Source organism: Parus major, chromosome 1, assembly GCF_001522545.3.
Source record: "Parus major isolate Abel chromosome 1, Parus_major1.1, whole genome shotgun sequence".
Taxonomy (NCBI): domain Eukaryota; kingdom Metazoa; phylum Chordata; class Aves; order Passeriformes; family Paridae; genus Parus; species Parus major.
In genome coordinates this window covers 32219822-32235202 of record NC_031768.1, presented here as the reverse complement: position 1 = coordinate 32235202, position 15381 = coordinate 32219822, and the positions used below count along the sequence as shown (strand labels likewise).

The 15381-nt window shown below is 37.9% G+C and overlaps 1 protein-coding gene across 1 annotated transcript in view; it reads left to right on the top strand.

Annotated features, from left to right (window-relative positions):
* OCA2 (OCA2 melanosomal transmembrane protein) overlaps positions 1-13571 on the top strand; it is a 155478-nt gene extending 141907 nt beyond the window's left edge. Inside the window, exon 24 of the mRNA XM_033513614.1 lies at positions 12987-13571. Within this exon, the coding sequence (XP_033369505.1) occupies positions 12987-13074 (88 nt within the window). The 3' untranslated portion in view covers positions 13075-13571. The remainder of the gene's footprint in view (positions 1-12986) is intronic.
* The last annotated feature ends 1810 nt before the right edge of the window (positions 13572-15381 follow it).

The window sequence follows — 15381 nt, the reverse complement described above, 5'->3', positions numbered from 1 at the left end:
CTCTCATTGTAGATATTGGAGAGAAACAGCTCTTGGCAGGTCATTCATTTCAGAGTACAGGCTGTGCCCAGGAACTGGGTTTGAGCTCATAAAGAAATGGGAGAAGATAGTCCTGTTCCAACAAACTATGTGTCCATAGCTGTGGATAAATGAGTTGGTGGGAACAGGGAGGAAAGGGAGCTTGAAAAGGGAACAAGTCCAGGCAAGCAGAGGTGATTGTGAGAAGAATTGGTGAAGTGCTTGCTCATTTATGTGCTTTTTGCAATTTGACTTTGAGAGGAAAAAAAGCCAAACTGCCTTAACTCAGTTTCTGTTTCTATGCCACCAGGGAGGTGTTATAAAATTCACACACAGTTTTTTGTATTGAACAACATATATTTAAATTCTCACATGTGTAATGTCTTCTGTTCTGATATAAATTGATTTTGTTTTCCAAAAAAACCCTACTTTTTTCATCTTCGTTCAGATTCATCAAATGCCAAGATTCTAGTTAATTACAACATGCTCAATTTGATTAGACAGTCACTTTAGTTGCTGAACAAGAGTGTTATTCAAACATTGTTGAAATTAGAAAGTGATTTTCTAATTAAATAGGGTATTTTTTGCAATTACCAGAATTATTCAGTGCTGGATGTAGAAAATTTGCTTGGAGAAATTCTGTATCTCCAAACACTGTTTTGCAAAACAATTTGCAAGAGATCCAAACAAAAAGATAACTTAGATGGAAGAAAGTGATATGAAATCTGGGAAACTCAGAGAACACTATCAGTATGAAACTTATATATATTTGCCATATATACCTTGATAAAGAAGTCTTCTTATGACAAAATATTAATTTTTCCACAGCTAGCATTTGCTTTATCCAATGCTTTATGTTTGCCTGCCAAAGCATCATACAGATATCTGGAGTCATATCATAATATAATTTTATAGGGCATTTAATTTTCTCAAATAATTTGATATGTTTAATAGAACTAGCAAAGTGATTTTCCCTGTTACTAGATAATGTGTTAAACAGACTATTCTGGTGTGTCCTAGCACAATCAGAAGAAAGGAGGATTTACTGTTTACATTATTTTCATTATAATGCATTTGAATTTAGAGCAGCATGAAGTAGTGCTTTTTATGGAATAGGAAATAGATTTTTATTTTCCTGTGTAAGCTAGACACTATTTTTCACACAAAAGACATGGAATTATTTACTGTATTCCTTGCTCTTTTGCTGCCTGAACTTAGAAGTGAATTTTAATAACTTTAAAAAAATTATGTTCCTGATTATATTTACATTCAGGGGTACTACATTAATATAAACAGCACTAGTAAAACACTTGAATTATAACTTCCTGATCAATACTTGCAGTTTTTAAGCTTCAATTAAGGTTATTTAAAAAGGGCTACTCTAAAGTTTAAAACAGAAAAATAGCAGCTCACTAGGCTAAAACAATAGTGGTTAGGTAATGACAGTGATTTTAAATTGATAGTCAATAAGAATTGCTTTCATGGGAGGAGGCACAAAACTCATCATGAAAAATAAAGTTTTGTTGGTTTGGGGAGCTTTCTTTGGGGATGATTTTTTTGGCTGTTGGGGAGTTTTGTTTGGTTTTGGTTATGTTTGTTTTTTTATTTGTTCTAAAGTGTCAGTTTTATTACGCATGTCTTAAAATAGCCTCGTAAAGAAAAAGAAAAGGATTATTTATAAGAAAATTTATAAAAGAGTGCTGGGCTGAAGGATTTCTGTGGTTTGTTTTTTTTTCTCCTTTGTGGTACTGTTTGACATATATTACTAAATAATTTTAAAAGTATTTGTGTTTTGTTTTTTTCTTTTTCTGTATTTTTTATTAAGCCATTTGTTATTTTCTTTACTGCTTGCCTATAATAAAGGCAGAAAAAAACTATTAGAAGTTCAAAACTAAATGCCATCTTAGAGATAAATTGTTTTTCTAGTATTATGGAAATTATCTAAAAAACAGACCTTCTAAGGCCAAAGGGAAAAAAACCCCAAATATCTAAATATTCCACTCAACAAATACTCATATTCCATCTCTGGCACTGTAAGGATATTAATACATCGCTTGTGTCAGATTTTTTTTTTTTTCATAATGCTACAGTAGAAATGCATTCATGTGTGTTACTGTACCTTCTCTTTCTAAGACAGAGAATTCAAAAATCTGTTGACCTTAGCTGGAAAGACCAAGTTTAGAAATGGAAAATATCTTAAACATATCTGAAAAAATAATCCTGATATTTTTGAGAGTTAATAAATTGTTTCTCTGGTGGGACTTAGGAACGGTTCAGAATCACTTGATTACACTTAAACCAACTGCTTGATGGTCCAAGCTGTTCAAAGGACTAAAACAGAAAAAGGATGAAGACTGGGGTACATGTAACCTGGGTATAAATCTCTGACCCAGGCCATCTCCTACATAACTCACTTGTTAGTGAACTTCTGTTACCCTCCTGTGTTCTGTTATCAGTTAAATGTAGAGTTTTTTAAGAACTTCCATTCCTGGAGTAGCGATCCTTCTTCTCCACTGCAGAGTTGGAAATGGGAAGAGGGAGGCAGAAATTAATGTAGCAAGCACCATAGTTTTTTCCCACTTGTTGAAAATATAAATATAGATAATTACCTTCATTAAAAAAAAAACAAACCAACAGTGCTTTTATTTCTTTTTTCCCCTCATTTCAGACACACTAATTCCTATTCCTAACACAGGCCTGAGTAACACCCATGATGGTGTGTGTTAGATGATGACACCAGGACTAATGTGTCTTTCTCAAAGAAATTTGTGAAAAGTACTTTTTTAGGAATTGAGAACTGGACTTTCTCAAGCTCTGCCCTATCAGTTTGAAGTGTCTTAAGGCCTAAGTTGGCCATCAGTAACAATTAGACAGTGATGCTTCTGACTGCTTGATTGCAGTATCTGTGAACTGCTCATGTAGCTGAGCCCATGTTTAATCATCCTGCTGGTGGTGCTTATCTGCCTGCCCACACCATACTTTTTCCATCTTCTCCATCTGTTAGGTCTCCTCAGGGTGACCTTGTTGTGGTCTTCCAGCCCCTGAAGGGAGCCTATGAGAAAGATGGAGAGAGACCATTTACAAGACCAAAATGGCTCCAACAGAGAGTGGGATTACATTAGATATTAGAAAAAACTTTACTGTGAAGATAGTGAGACACTGGAACAGATTGCCCTGAGAGGCTGTGGATGCCCCATCCCTGGAAGTGTTGAAAGCTGGGCTGGAGGGAGCTCCGAGGGACCTGGTCCAGTGAAATGTTATTCCTGTCCACTGCAGGGGGGTTGGAACTAGATTATTTTTAAGATTCCTTCCAACCCAGACCATTCTATGTTTCTATGATTTTCTTCTCCTTAAAAATGTTGGTATATATTTCTGTGTCTGTGACAATCCAGAGGGCACATTTATTCATTACTTATTTTTCTAATGTTTTTTATATGGGAGCTTTAACATGCTGTGTAATGGGTCCACTTAGAATAGGATTCATGGAATTAAACCTTAGTTTGCTAGTGCACTTAAAGTTAGACCTGATTATACAAATTTTCCATGTAAAGAGCAGGTAAGAGCTCAGATCTGTGGCTTCTCTGGGGCAAAAAGGCTTGTACACTGTAGTGCACCATGATGGCAGTGAGGGCTTGTGAGGCTCCATCTGCCCCCTCATTTGCCTTTGGTTAACATTTCATGGTGGGTGGGAGGGAAACCTCCACGTGCAGCCTGCTGGAATGAAAATCTCTCTGCTGTTCTCTGAGACTGCGCAGCCTGTAGCATAGGGCTTGTGGTGGAAAGTTTACTGGCCTTACATCATTATCAGCCTTTTATCAGGAGGCATCTACTGAATTCATAATGAAAAGTAATCATTAGTGCACAGGAGACATCCTTCCGCTTCTTCATTCAAAATGCAATTACATTGTTCCTTTGTCCTGGTGAACTTCTGTACACAAGTTCTCTATCATTACATTGTGTGGCACTAGAATGGGAATCTCAAAGTGGAGAGAAAAAGAGGGGAAAAGAGTGGAACCTACTCCTTTTTACACAATGTCTGGCTTTTTAGCAAAGTCGAAGGCTTTTAAAGTAGTTGACTGTGCTCTGATGAAATTATTAAAGAATGGGCTGATTAATCTCTAGCATAAAATGTCATTTCCTTTATCTTGTGCTTTAACCAAATTAAAAGAGTACATTTAGAAGAAAATAAAACCTAAGAGAAGTGCCCCAAGATACCATTTGTGAGGGCTGGGATTAAAGACGTTAATGGAAATAACATTCAAGCAACTTACTTTCCTGAATCCTCACTAAAATAAAGCAAGATAATAATGAGTTATTAATAATGAGTTAAAGGTTGTTTAATTTGAAACATTTTAAAATTAAAATAAATCACAGTAAATTTCTGCCATATCCATTATCTTTGATTTGTTTAGACCATATACAAATACACTGTAGTCTAAAAAATAGATGCAGTTTGTTTCAAAAAACCTGCAAAATGTTTTATTTGATGCAACGCTTCTATAGCAGGGAGATTTGAGCTATAGAAAGATTTTTTAAGAAAAATGTCTTTAAGCCTCGAATTTGCTTTTTGCAAGGCAGAAAAGCATATAATTGTCAGAAGTGAGTTTACAATATGTTAAGTGTTTCATAAAATACAGAAACTGTTGCTGCAAATATTGCAAAACCTATTTTAACACCCCTAATGCATTCATTTTTGCACAGTAAACCTCACTAGTTTTGTATAAATCTATCTCATTAGTAGAATATTTGTATCAGAACCATTGAAAAAATTCATGAGAACAAGGGCTGTCAGACAAGACATACTTCATTGATTTTCTCTTCTATTGGCCATGATGATTTTAATCTTCTTAAGCTCAGACTCATAACCACACCTCATTACACAGACGTGTGGGAGAGGAATAAGTATGGCTTTCTCAAGAAGCTGAACCAATTACTTATATTTGCATTTCCTAGGCTTTAGAATGGCACAAAGGTAGATGTCTATTAAACATATCAAGATGTAGAGAGCAAATGTACTGCTAATGTCATGATAGATCCAAGGGTAATGTGTAACAAAAAGCACTAACAGATCAGCTTGAATCTTTATGCTGAACTTTATCATGTCATGTCATACTTATTTAGTAGGGTATGGACTAGTCTGGCTATAGACAAGATATTCCCCTAACATTTGTAGAAACTTAGAATCCTTTAGCTTGTAAAAGACCCCGAACATTACCAAGTCCAACCATTACCCTGACACTGCAGAGTCCACCTTCAGGGATGACGACTCCACGCTTCCCTGAGCAGCCTGTTTTAATGCTCAACCACCATTTCAGTGAAGAAATTTTTCTGAACATCCATCCTAAACTTTCCCTGGCAAAACCTGAGGCTATTTCCTCTTGCCCTATCACTGGTTCCCCAGAAGAGACCAACAGACACCTTGCTACAGCCTCCTCTCAGGTAGTAGTTGAGCAATAAGGTCACCCCTGAGCCTCCTCTTCTCCAAGCTGGGCAACCCCAGCTTCCTCAGTAGCTCCTCACAGGACTTGTGCTGCAGCTCCTTCACCAGCTCTGTTGCCCTTCCCTGACGCAATCCAGCACCCCAGTGTCTTTCTTGTGAAAGGGAGGGGCCCAGAACTGAGCACAGGACTCGAGGTGTGGCCTCACCAGCACAGGGGAGCAATCCCTGTCCTGGTCCTGCTGATATTGCTGATAGAGGCCAGGATGCCATTTGCCTTCTTGGTCACCTGGGAACAATTTGACTCATGTTCAGTGGCTGTTGATCAGCACCCCAAGGTCTTGTTCCACTAGGTAGATTTCCAGCCACTCTTTCCCAAACCTGTGTCACTGAATGGGGTTGTTTGACCAAAGTGCATGATGTGCATCTAGGTGGATCCAGCAAATAGACATTTATACTGTATTACAGTATAAAAATTATTATACAATGCATATTTAACTGTATTATGTTGGTCTTTCTGAGAAATAAATAATTCTGTGTTCAGCTCTGTTTCTGTACTTGAGATTGTGTTCTTCCCTGGCTGTCTGCAGGATTTCACATTTTTCTGTTGGAATTGTATATTTATTTTTAAAAGAAAGGTCAGACAACCTTGTCATCTAACACTTATCTGATTTTTAAATGATCAATTACAGTATCTTTTTTTACTAGAAGAGATGTGTTTTCCAAATTTTTTTCATGTTTTTTCTTACTGGCTACTAACTTATCATGTATGAATAGATTTTGGATAATTATCAGAGTCCCTTATCCTGACAGTCCTGTATTTCATCTCTGTTGCACCACAATGACCTAGACAGAGACTGTAACAAATATTGTGTCAACAGTCATTTGAAACTGTCAGGTGGAGCTGGCAGACCAACTATTCTCTCTGAATTAAAATCTGAAATTTTTCTTTCAGTAATCACAATTTTGGAAGGCCAAGGAAAAGCCCATTGCTTATTCTGCATACAACTATGTTGAGGTTACAGCCAAAAACCTCTAGGAGAATGTTCTAGATGGCAGGAGGCAAACCATAACACCTTTCTATTTCTTTGCTCAGGATCTGGTTTTCCCTATCTTAAGTTTACTCCTGGCAGTAATTATTTGGAAAATCTTGGCATAGGCTCAAACAGATGGAATATCATGAGAAATTATATATCTAGAAAGCAGATGAAAATAGAATTATAGGTTTTGTTCTGTGTTTCAAATTTCACAGAAACTCCTATGTAACTAGTAGGTAATCACACTATAATTTTTATGTAATTCCAGACTGTATGAAATTCACAGTAATTTAATGTTAAATTAATGATCACTTGCAGTTTTAGCCACCTGTTTTCTGAGCTACAACAGGTGTCTGGATTTGAAGCGGTCATGGGTATCTGATAAACATTTTGAATATATTTTCCTTAAGCTGTTAGGAAAGTCCATACTTTCGGATAAACTGGATCAGGATGTCAAAGACTAAGAATGATGGAAAGGTTGATACAGCTGAAATGATAGGACACTCATAAGGTAGTCTGCATTGAAAGAAAGGAAAAGAGGAAATAGGATGAATATTGTGGTCATATCCTTTTGTTGAAGAGAAAAATACTTACATTGCAAATTGAATTACGACATTTCATTAAAATGTGTAACTTTCTTTTTGTTCAGGACTAACCTTATGCATGTCCTAAGCATGCCCATACCTGAGTCTCTTTTTCGAGGCTGCTTTCAGAGACTTTTAGATATTCTTTTAAGAATGAACTCATGTTTATCAAAAATTCAGAGTAAAGCACTGCATACAATGACTGTCCAAGATTGAGAAGAATTATCTGTCTTCTGTTCTTCATTAAATATTTTCTGATGAGATGTCAATCTTCAGGTGTGCAGATGATGCCTACTTATCCTGTGTTGAATAACAGAGGAAGAAAAAAAAGTGTGAGAATCACAGAGTGTTTGAAGTTGGAAGAGACCTTTGGAGGCGCCAAGCAGGACCACCTAGAGCCTATTTCCCTGGCCCATATCCATATGACTTTTGAATAACCCCAAAAATCAGAGACTCCACAATCTCCCTGGGCAACCTGTGTCATAGCTTGTTCACCAACACAGTAAAAAAGTGTTTTCTGAGATTCAGACAAAACCTCCTGTGTTTCATTTGGTGCTGTCTCTGGTCCTTTCCCTGGGCATCACTGAGAAAGGCCTGGTGCTGTGTTCTTTATGCCATCCCTTCAAGAGTTTATACGCATTGATGAGTTCCCCTCTGAGCCTTCTCTTGTCCCGGCTGCAAGGCCCCAGCCCTCAGGCCTTTCCTTGTATGATTGATGCTCCAGTCCCTTAATCACTGTAGCCCTTCACTGGACTCTGCATTATGTCCATCTCTCTTGTACTGGGAAGGCCAAAACTGGATCCAGCACTCCAGGTGTAGCCTCAGCAGTGGTGAATAGGGAGAAAGGATCACCTCTCTTGACTTGCTGGTAATATTTTCCTAATGAATCCCAAGGCACCATTAGCCTTCCTTGTTGCAAAGACACATCGCTGGTTCATGTTCAACGAGTGTCCACTATCTGTTCATGCCCTACCTGTTTCTGCAAAAGCTGAGGTTATAACTTCTGTAGAACTTGCAGTAGAAACTGATACAAACAGAGAGAAAACAGAATTTTAAGCCTGATGAAACTCTACCACTTGAGTTTAAATTATGCATTAAATCGCAAATACAAATGGAGTAGAAGTTAGCTTTAACTCTTTTTAACTCTTATCCCTGTCTTCCATCAGTCTTCTGTCATTGCCAGTGGTTTGGTCTTGGGAAATTTCTGTTGTTACTTTTCCACTGAGAATCCACTGAAGGTTCCCCATTTCTTTGGAGACATGCTCCTTCCACAGATTTTCTCAAGGATGCACAGGCTGTGCAAGTTATGATCTGTCAATGAAGGCAGTGCCTGTAGGCAAGGTTTTAATGAATGAGAACATCTTGTATTTTGTGTCCCAAATCATGCAGAACAGGGCAATGAACAGTCTTATACATACTGGATCCTGCTGGCTCTCGAAGCATCACAGAATAGAGCTGCAAGTTGATGTAGAAGACCAGTTTATTCAAGAAAACTCAATTCTGACCCCAAAGGCTTCACTATTATTATTTAGCAAATAATACTTAATAAACTTATAACCTAAGAAAACTATAATATTCACTTCCATAGAAACTTATTAAAAAATGGAATTTATTCCCAGAATAATTATACAGTGATTTGCTTTTCTCCAAGTCCAGAAATCTTGCAGTGAGACAGAATTAGAAATATCTAGGTCATTTCCAGGGAAAAGGTTCACTTCTCTTGCTAGTTTTGTGCCCACAGTTGACTTCTAATACATATTTCACACTTGCCTTCATGGAGTTTCATTTCGTTCATTTCAAATTCTCATTTTGATTTGCTCAGAAAATGTTGTATTCTGTTCTCCACAGAGTCTGACATGTCTCCCACACTGGGACAATTTGCAAGCTTTTTGTTACTGGATTGCTGAAGTTATTAATAAGTAAAACTTTGTCTGAGACAAATCCCTGGGGCTCTCACTTGAAACATTCTCACTGTCTCACACTGAGCTAACATCTGCTTTTCGTGTATATTTAGGCTGTGTGATTTCATTTAGATAGGAGTTTTACATGTAAGCTTCTAATATGAAGAGGAGGAGGGGAAAAAGGGGTGTCTGCTAGATCCTGCCATCCTTCCCTTCCTTTTATCTGACCTTGCTTTCTCGCTGCAGCAGTAAACCCTCTCTCAGCTGGCTGTGGAGAGCCGAGGTACACCTTTTGAACCATGCAGGCTCTGTGTATATCCCTGTCTGCTGAGAGGAAGGGACAAAGGAAGTGTAGTGCAGGATGCAGAAATGTGTTTTTATGACAAGTATGATCTTTAGTGTTTCTTATGAATCTGAAGTTTTAGATCACAAAATATTTTGATAACTTTTAAATTCCACTGATCCTTTTCCCTGGAGAGGAACAAATGGATGACATGGTCCTTTTTGATTCCAAGGGTATGCTGGAAATAGGAGTGGCTCAAAGTAATTTTTACATTGTTTAATATGCATTCTTGGACTTAATATAACTGAAGAAGACATTCATAGCTATACATTGTGTCATATGTGGCCTGGGACAGGAACTTTTTGTTCCTTAGGGAAGAGCAATGGGTAGTGTAAATAGCACGATCACACGATACTCAAGGAATTGATTAACTCTACAGTAACTAATACTTACTGACTGCATTTATCTCTTCTCGCTCTGGTGCACAAATTCCACATTGAATTTGATCCAATTACATTAGTCCTCAGGCCAGTGAGCCTGAAATTCAGACCTCAAGTTGTGGGGTAATTGCCCATGCAATGAGAATAACAGCTTTGCAATTGTGCCCTATGCAAGCACGCACACTCCTTGCAGTGAGGTTCCTCCCCAGGCTGGCTGCTTCTGGCTCCAGCTACACATTTGTCTGGCACTGTGACAGTGGTGGTATGATCCCAATTCCTCCACATGGCCCCATATAATTAATCCATTTTCTTGCACGTGCCTCCTCCAAGTTTGAACAAGCCTTTTTATTCTCTTTTCAGTGGTCAAGTAGCCCTTGAATCTTTTTGGATCCTTTCTTCCCCTTACCAGTCTTCAGAAAGGCACCATTGCCATTCATTGCTGAGCTACTGTGCATTCTCCAGGGAGGTTTGTTAGGTTGCATTAATACAGATTAAGATCTGCTGTGTCTCCACTCTTCCCAGTGCCAGCTCGTTGCTTGCCAAGTGTGAGGTTAAGAGATCTATGTTTTCTGTCAAAGAGCAACCCCTGCTCTTATGAGCCCTGTAGCAATCTCCAGCTCACCAGCCTGTCAGGTAGATAGAGCCACAGGGAGCATTCATTAAATATACTAAAGGACGTAGTAGGAGGTTTTAGCAACCCTCTTTTGTTCCTATAGCCATTGCTGGGTTTGTTTTTTGGTTTTTTTTTGTCCTATCAGGACACTTTTATCAAAGTGAGATTAGGAAATGCCACAGATCAGTTTGGCTGACAGAAAAATGGGAAGGGTCTGTGAAAGAGCTGGCTAGCCAGGAAATTATTTTAATTATTTTTTGCTTTTTTTTCCTAAGATAACTTCAGGATGCGAATTAGCTCTTCTGTTTTACAATATAATCAGCTTGATCACAGTTTAGTGACTGAAGAGTGATTCAGTTCTTTCAAGAAGCGAGTCATTCAAAAGCAAGGATCTGACCAGTCAGACTGGAAAACAAATAACACTTCTCTGCAGTATATTTATGTATGTTCATAAGAAAAAAACAAACCCTTCCACCTCCCAGAAAATCCTCAAAATACATTTCAGACTTTTCAGGAAATATTTGAAAGCTGTGACAATTCTCTAACCCTTTCTAGCAATTTTTCACACCTTTCACCATTCACCTCTTGGCCACAGCTGTCCCTTCTCTCTGCTCTCCTTTTTTTCCCTCAAGTCCAAATGGCAGTTTAACATTAATGCTTTTAGAACCAGAAGAGCAATAATGATGCCTGATGCCAAAATGGCAGAAAAGGCCATTATACCATTACAAACCCTAGAGAGATGGAGGAGGAAGCCTCTGGAGTCAGGCATGGTGAGCACAGTCCTTCTGGGACAAATCTTGCAGGCAATATTGGGTGATGGACACAGAGACACTTGTACACAAGGAGATAGCCCAGCCCCTTCAGAGGAATGTCAAGGACATAGCAGTGAGATCATCTGTCAGTCTGACAGTCTTCCCTTTGTACATTTTCTGTCTGGCAGGGGTTTTCTCTCTTTCTCTTGGATTGTGTCTTCTTCTATAGGTGTGTGAGATGAGCACAGTTCAGTACTGGGTTGAGTGACCATGAAGCTGGCATTATGGTTAAACTTGCTTATTTCTAAATAATTCCAACACATTTTTTTAGAGTGCCTGTGTTCAATATTTTCCTAGTTATTCTGCAAACTTTATATGTTAAGGCTGATTATATTTTGTGTTTGCAGTGACCTTCACTGCTGGTAGAGTTCCCTTCTCAGAAACTCAAATCAATAACTGTTAAAGGCAATAGCACTTCTGATCTGCTGATCACATCCATGCCTCTGCCAATCAGCATTCCAGAAAAACAGCAATGGAAGGAACATCTCATGAAGATCTCATGAGTTTAGGGTAATGTTGCAGCTGCAGGTAGAAAGCAGATGGCGATGGGCAATTGAGAAGTTTAGTTTTCATTTTGTGCAAGGGGTTTCATAGCCAGAGGAAGTGGGGGGACACATTTAATGCCCCAAAAGGTCTCTTCTAGCCATAGCTTGCTAAAGGAAGGAGCTGCTCATTTAACCAAGCTCAGAGCATAATGTCCTCCTGTCCCCTACAAAATGGTCATTCTCTTAGAACTCTGTCAGTAATGGCAGAGGGGAAAAGGCTCGAGTAACTCCCTAAGGGCAAAGTAAGGCAAAAAGGCACAACTGACATACCCACATGTGTAACTTGGTCTTAGTTAAAGAAAAGGAATAAATAAAATGCTGTACTTCAGAGAATATTGCTGTGCTTTTCTGAGTTTTATGGAAACTCTTGTTTGAATTTGGCAAAAGGAAGTGTATAAAGGTATCGTTTGTGGCATGATAATTTCTCATCTCAGCTCTCCTTGTGATTTTAGTAACATAAAACAAATGAGTGTGATCACAGCAGTGGTTTTTCAAAGACCCCTGGTATCATTCAATAATGCTTTTGAGTTTCAGAAAACTTTTCTTTTCACACATCTGAAAGACCTGCAGATTTAGAGATTCAGAACTTGGCCAACTCCACAACATCCTTTTCACTTGTCTGTCTCTGCTCTCTGTGTTTGTCAGTCTAAAGAGAGCTATTAAATCTGGGTGTTGTCTGAAAATCTTTTCCTGTGGTGAAAAAGAAATAGCTTTTTGGGTAGAACAGCAAATTTTTAGCAATTTTATGAGCGCCTGGGGTTTATTTCCAACAGCCTGTTAATACTCAAGTCTGTTAGACTTGGTGAGAGGTATGGAAGAGGAGTGCTAGCTGTACATGACTCAGATCAACAAGGAAATAATTTAATGGGTTTGATCTATATAATGTGTTCTAAAGGGCCACACCAGGATCACACACCTAATCTGAAGGGATACACACTTGAAAATCATTTCTAATGCTGCATAATTTGTAAGAATAGTTATTTTACCTGTATAATTGCATGTTGTGTGTGTGGAAAAAAGCCCTGAAAAATGCCAAAACAACGAAGCATGCAAGATTTTGAGACAATGTGAATCGAAAGGGATGTTCTGAAACCAATGAAACTGTGTGAATTTTGACCTTGTCTCTCTAAGGTTGGAGGTAGAAAAGTGAGCTTCAATATTTCACTGTTATATACTCAGTACATCTCTGCTTTTGGTATTGCTATAAACATACTTTTCACTTGTAATGTGTAGGATAATTCAAATATCTTTTTTGTAAATTGATTGGAGAACAAACTATAGTACCCTTATTAATCTTTATTTTATTGTTGTTCCAGGTTAGGTTTCCCCATGATGATCGTGTCCTGTACCATCGGGATGTGCTATCTTCTTGTTGCTCATGTTGTAGTAGGTTGGAACTCATAGTAATTTATACTTTCAAGACTCAGATAAACTTTCTCTTTTGTTTAGTTTATATCAGAATGCTAAGAACACATATGAAAGGAAAAAGATATGCAAAACCTCAACACATGGTATCAATCAAAATGATTGTTGGAATAAACATCAGATATGGTCATTCTTAACCTTTTGTTTTATGAACAATATGCAGAACTAGACAATCAAAATTAAAAGAATCCATATATTTCATTATGAATGCAATTAGTGTACGGATAAAAAGGAACCGTCTCAAGGGAATATGCTGTGCCTGAAAGTTTGTATTGACACAATCTGAGTATAGTCACAGATGAAAAACTCATTCACAATAGCAGATGTTCAGTAATTTCTTTTTAGGGCTTCATTTTTCTTTGGCAATATATTTAGCTACTTGTATGAAAGTAACTAATATTCAAGTTGTAATAATTGACAGTTAAGCAGAAAATCTGTACACGATGAAGGATGTATCATTATCTACATTAAAAATAAACACATGTTCTGAAAATGTGCTGTGGAAGAAATTCTTATTTAGAAAGCAGGATTGCATTCCCCAGAGGCTTTGTTTTTCATTTTAACACTCCTGAACAGTGTTAGGCTGCCTCTATTTTTTTCCTTAAAATAAACTAATGCTAATCTTCTTACAAAAGGACAATCATAAATAGTGATAAAGCATCAGACATCTTCCATTTAATCATTCATTCACTTTTGTGAAGGACTGCTCTAAATATTTTAATAGGGTAATACACTATATGGAAGAATGAGCTCATACTTTGGCTTTGATTTCATTACATCTGGTGATAAATGTTTTAAACCACATATATTGCTTTTTATAATTGGCTGCCACAACAGGTCAAAATTTTCAGTCAGAGTATTAAATCCTGTGAGGTATTCAAGAGCTCAGTTCCCATCTTCCAAAACCTTGGTGGGTTTGGCCTGAATTAATGGTGGGTGTGTTTTACCTTGAGTCAGAACAAATGGCAACCGGGTGAGTGCAACCCAAGTGGATGAGGCTGAATTACAGGCCAGTAGAGATGATCAAATGGGGCTTTTCCTTCTGCTTAGTCCTTGAGATAACCAGGGAAGTGAAAAAGAAGCAGTATCTCCCCTGCCAAAGTGCCATGTGAGATTAATCATACATCTCGTTATATATAGGCTAAATCCCTCACCGAGTTCTAAGTGTGAAATGTGATATTAAGAGGCCAATGGAGATGAGGCACAGCACTCACTCTAAGCAAGGGCTGCCACCCCTCCTAGTCAGTTCAGTGATAGCACAGAAAGTGTGTGGAGCCAGAGGGGAAGAGCTGTCTCCACTGAGGCCAGACTTCTCACCAAGACTTCCATCCCCACCATGCTCAACCCCCTGGATCAGGGGAGCCCCCTGAGATGGGGCTCAATTTTGCAACACTGTTGAGAAACCTTGAGGTTATGCTAACAGTGACCATCTGTAGAACAGAAGATCTTCTCCCAGAACCAGCATAATTTCAGTTTCTTTGATAGATTTAAAAAAACCAAAAAACAGAAATCCCACAAAACCAATTAAAAAACCACACCAAACCCCTGTGGTAACTCTGGATCAAAACAAAACAAAACAAAACAAAGAATAAATAATGACCTGAAAGACACTCCTTCTGACAGTTTTTCAGCAATTGAATTTGGCCTGTCTCACTCTCAATGTCATAGTAACTGGAATTCTGTTTCAATTAAAGAAACATTTATTTTAATCAGCTTAACATTGATCTCTGGTTAAAAATAGTCACAGGGTGTTTTACAGCCCTCAGCAATTCTCACAGTGGGGCAATATTGGTGCAGTCATTGATTGCACAAGAACTGTTGTATTAAGCCCTAGAAAATGCAAAATCTGCTTCTGCTAAAACAGGGATTTTTTTTTTTTTCTTTTCTTTTCAAGTAAAACACTGTTTGCAAGTAGGAGTATAAAAATGAGACTATGATAACACAAAACAGTGTGCTAATTATTTTTAATTGTGCTTTGTAAGGAATAAAAAAATTAACTAAAACCATATCCTGCTTCTGAACCTTTGAAACTTTCCTACAAATTCTGACCAAATTGTGCTAATAATGCAATCACACTAGCTGGCACAAAAATGCATGTTTACATTTACTGTTTGCTAGTAGGAGGAAAACAGAAATACAGCAAATGATATCCACTTATTCATGTCAGCAAATACTTCTGACACTTTGGTGCAAGAGAGATTTCACTGGCTTCAGAAGTGCTACATCAACAGGACTCAAATGGGATTTTCTTTCTGATATGTTACTTGTCCTGTCAAAAGAAGACAA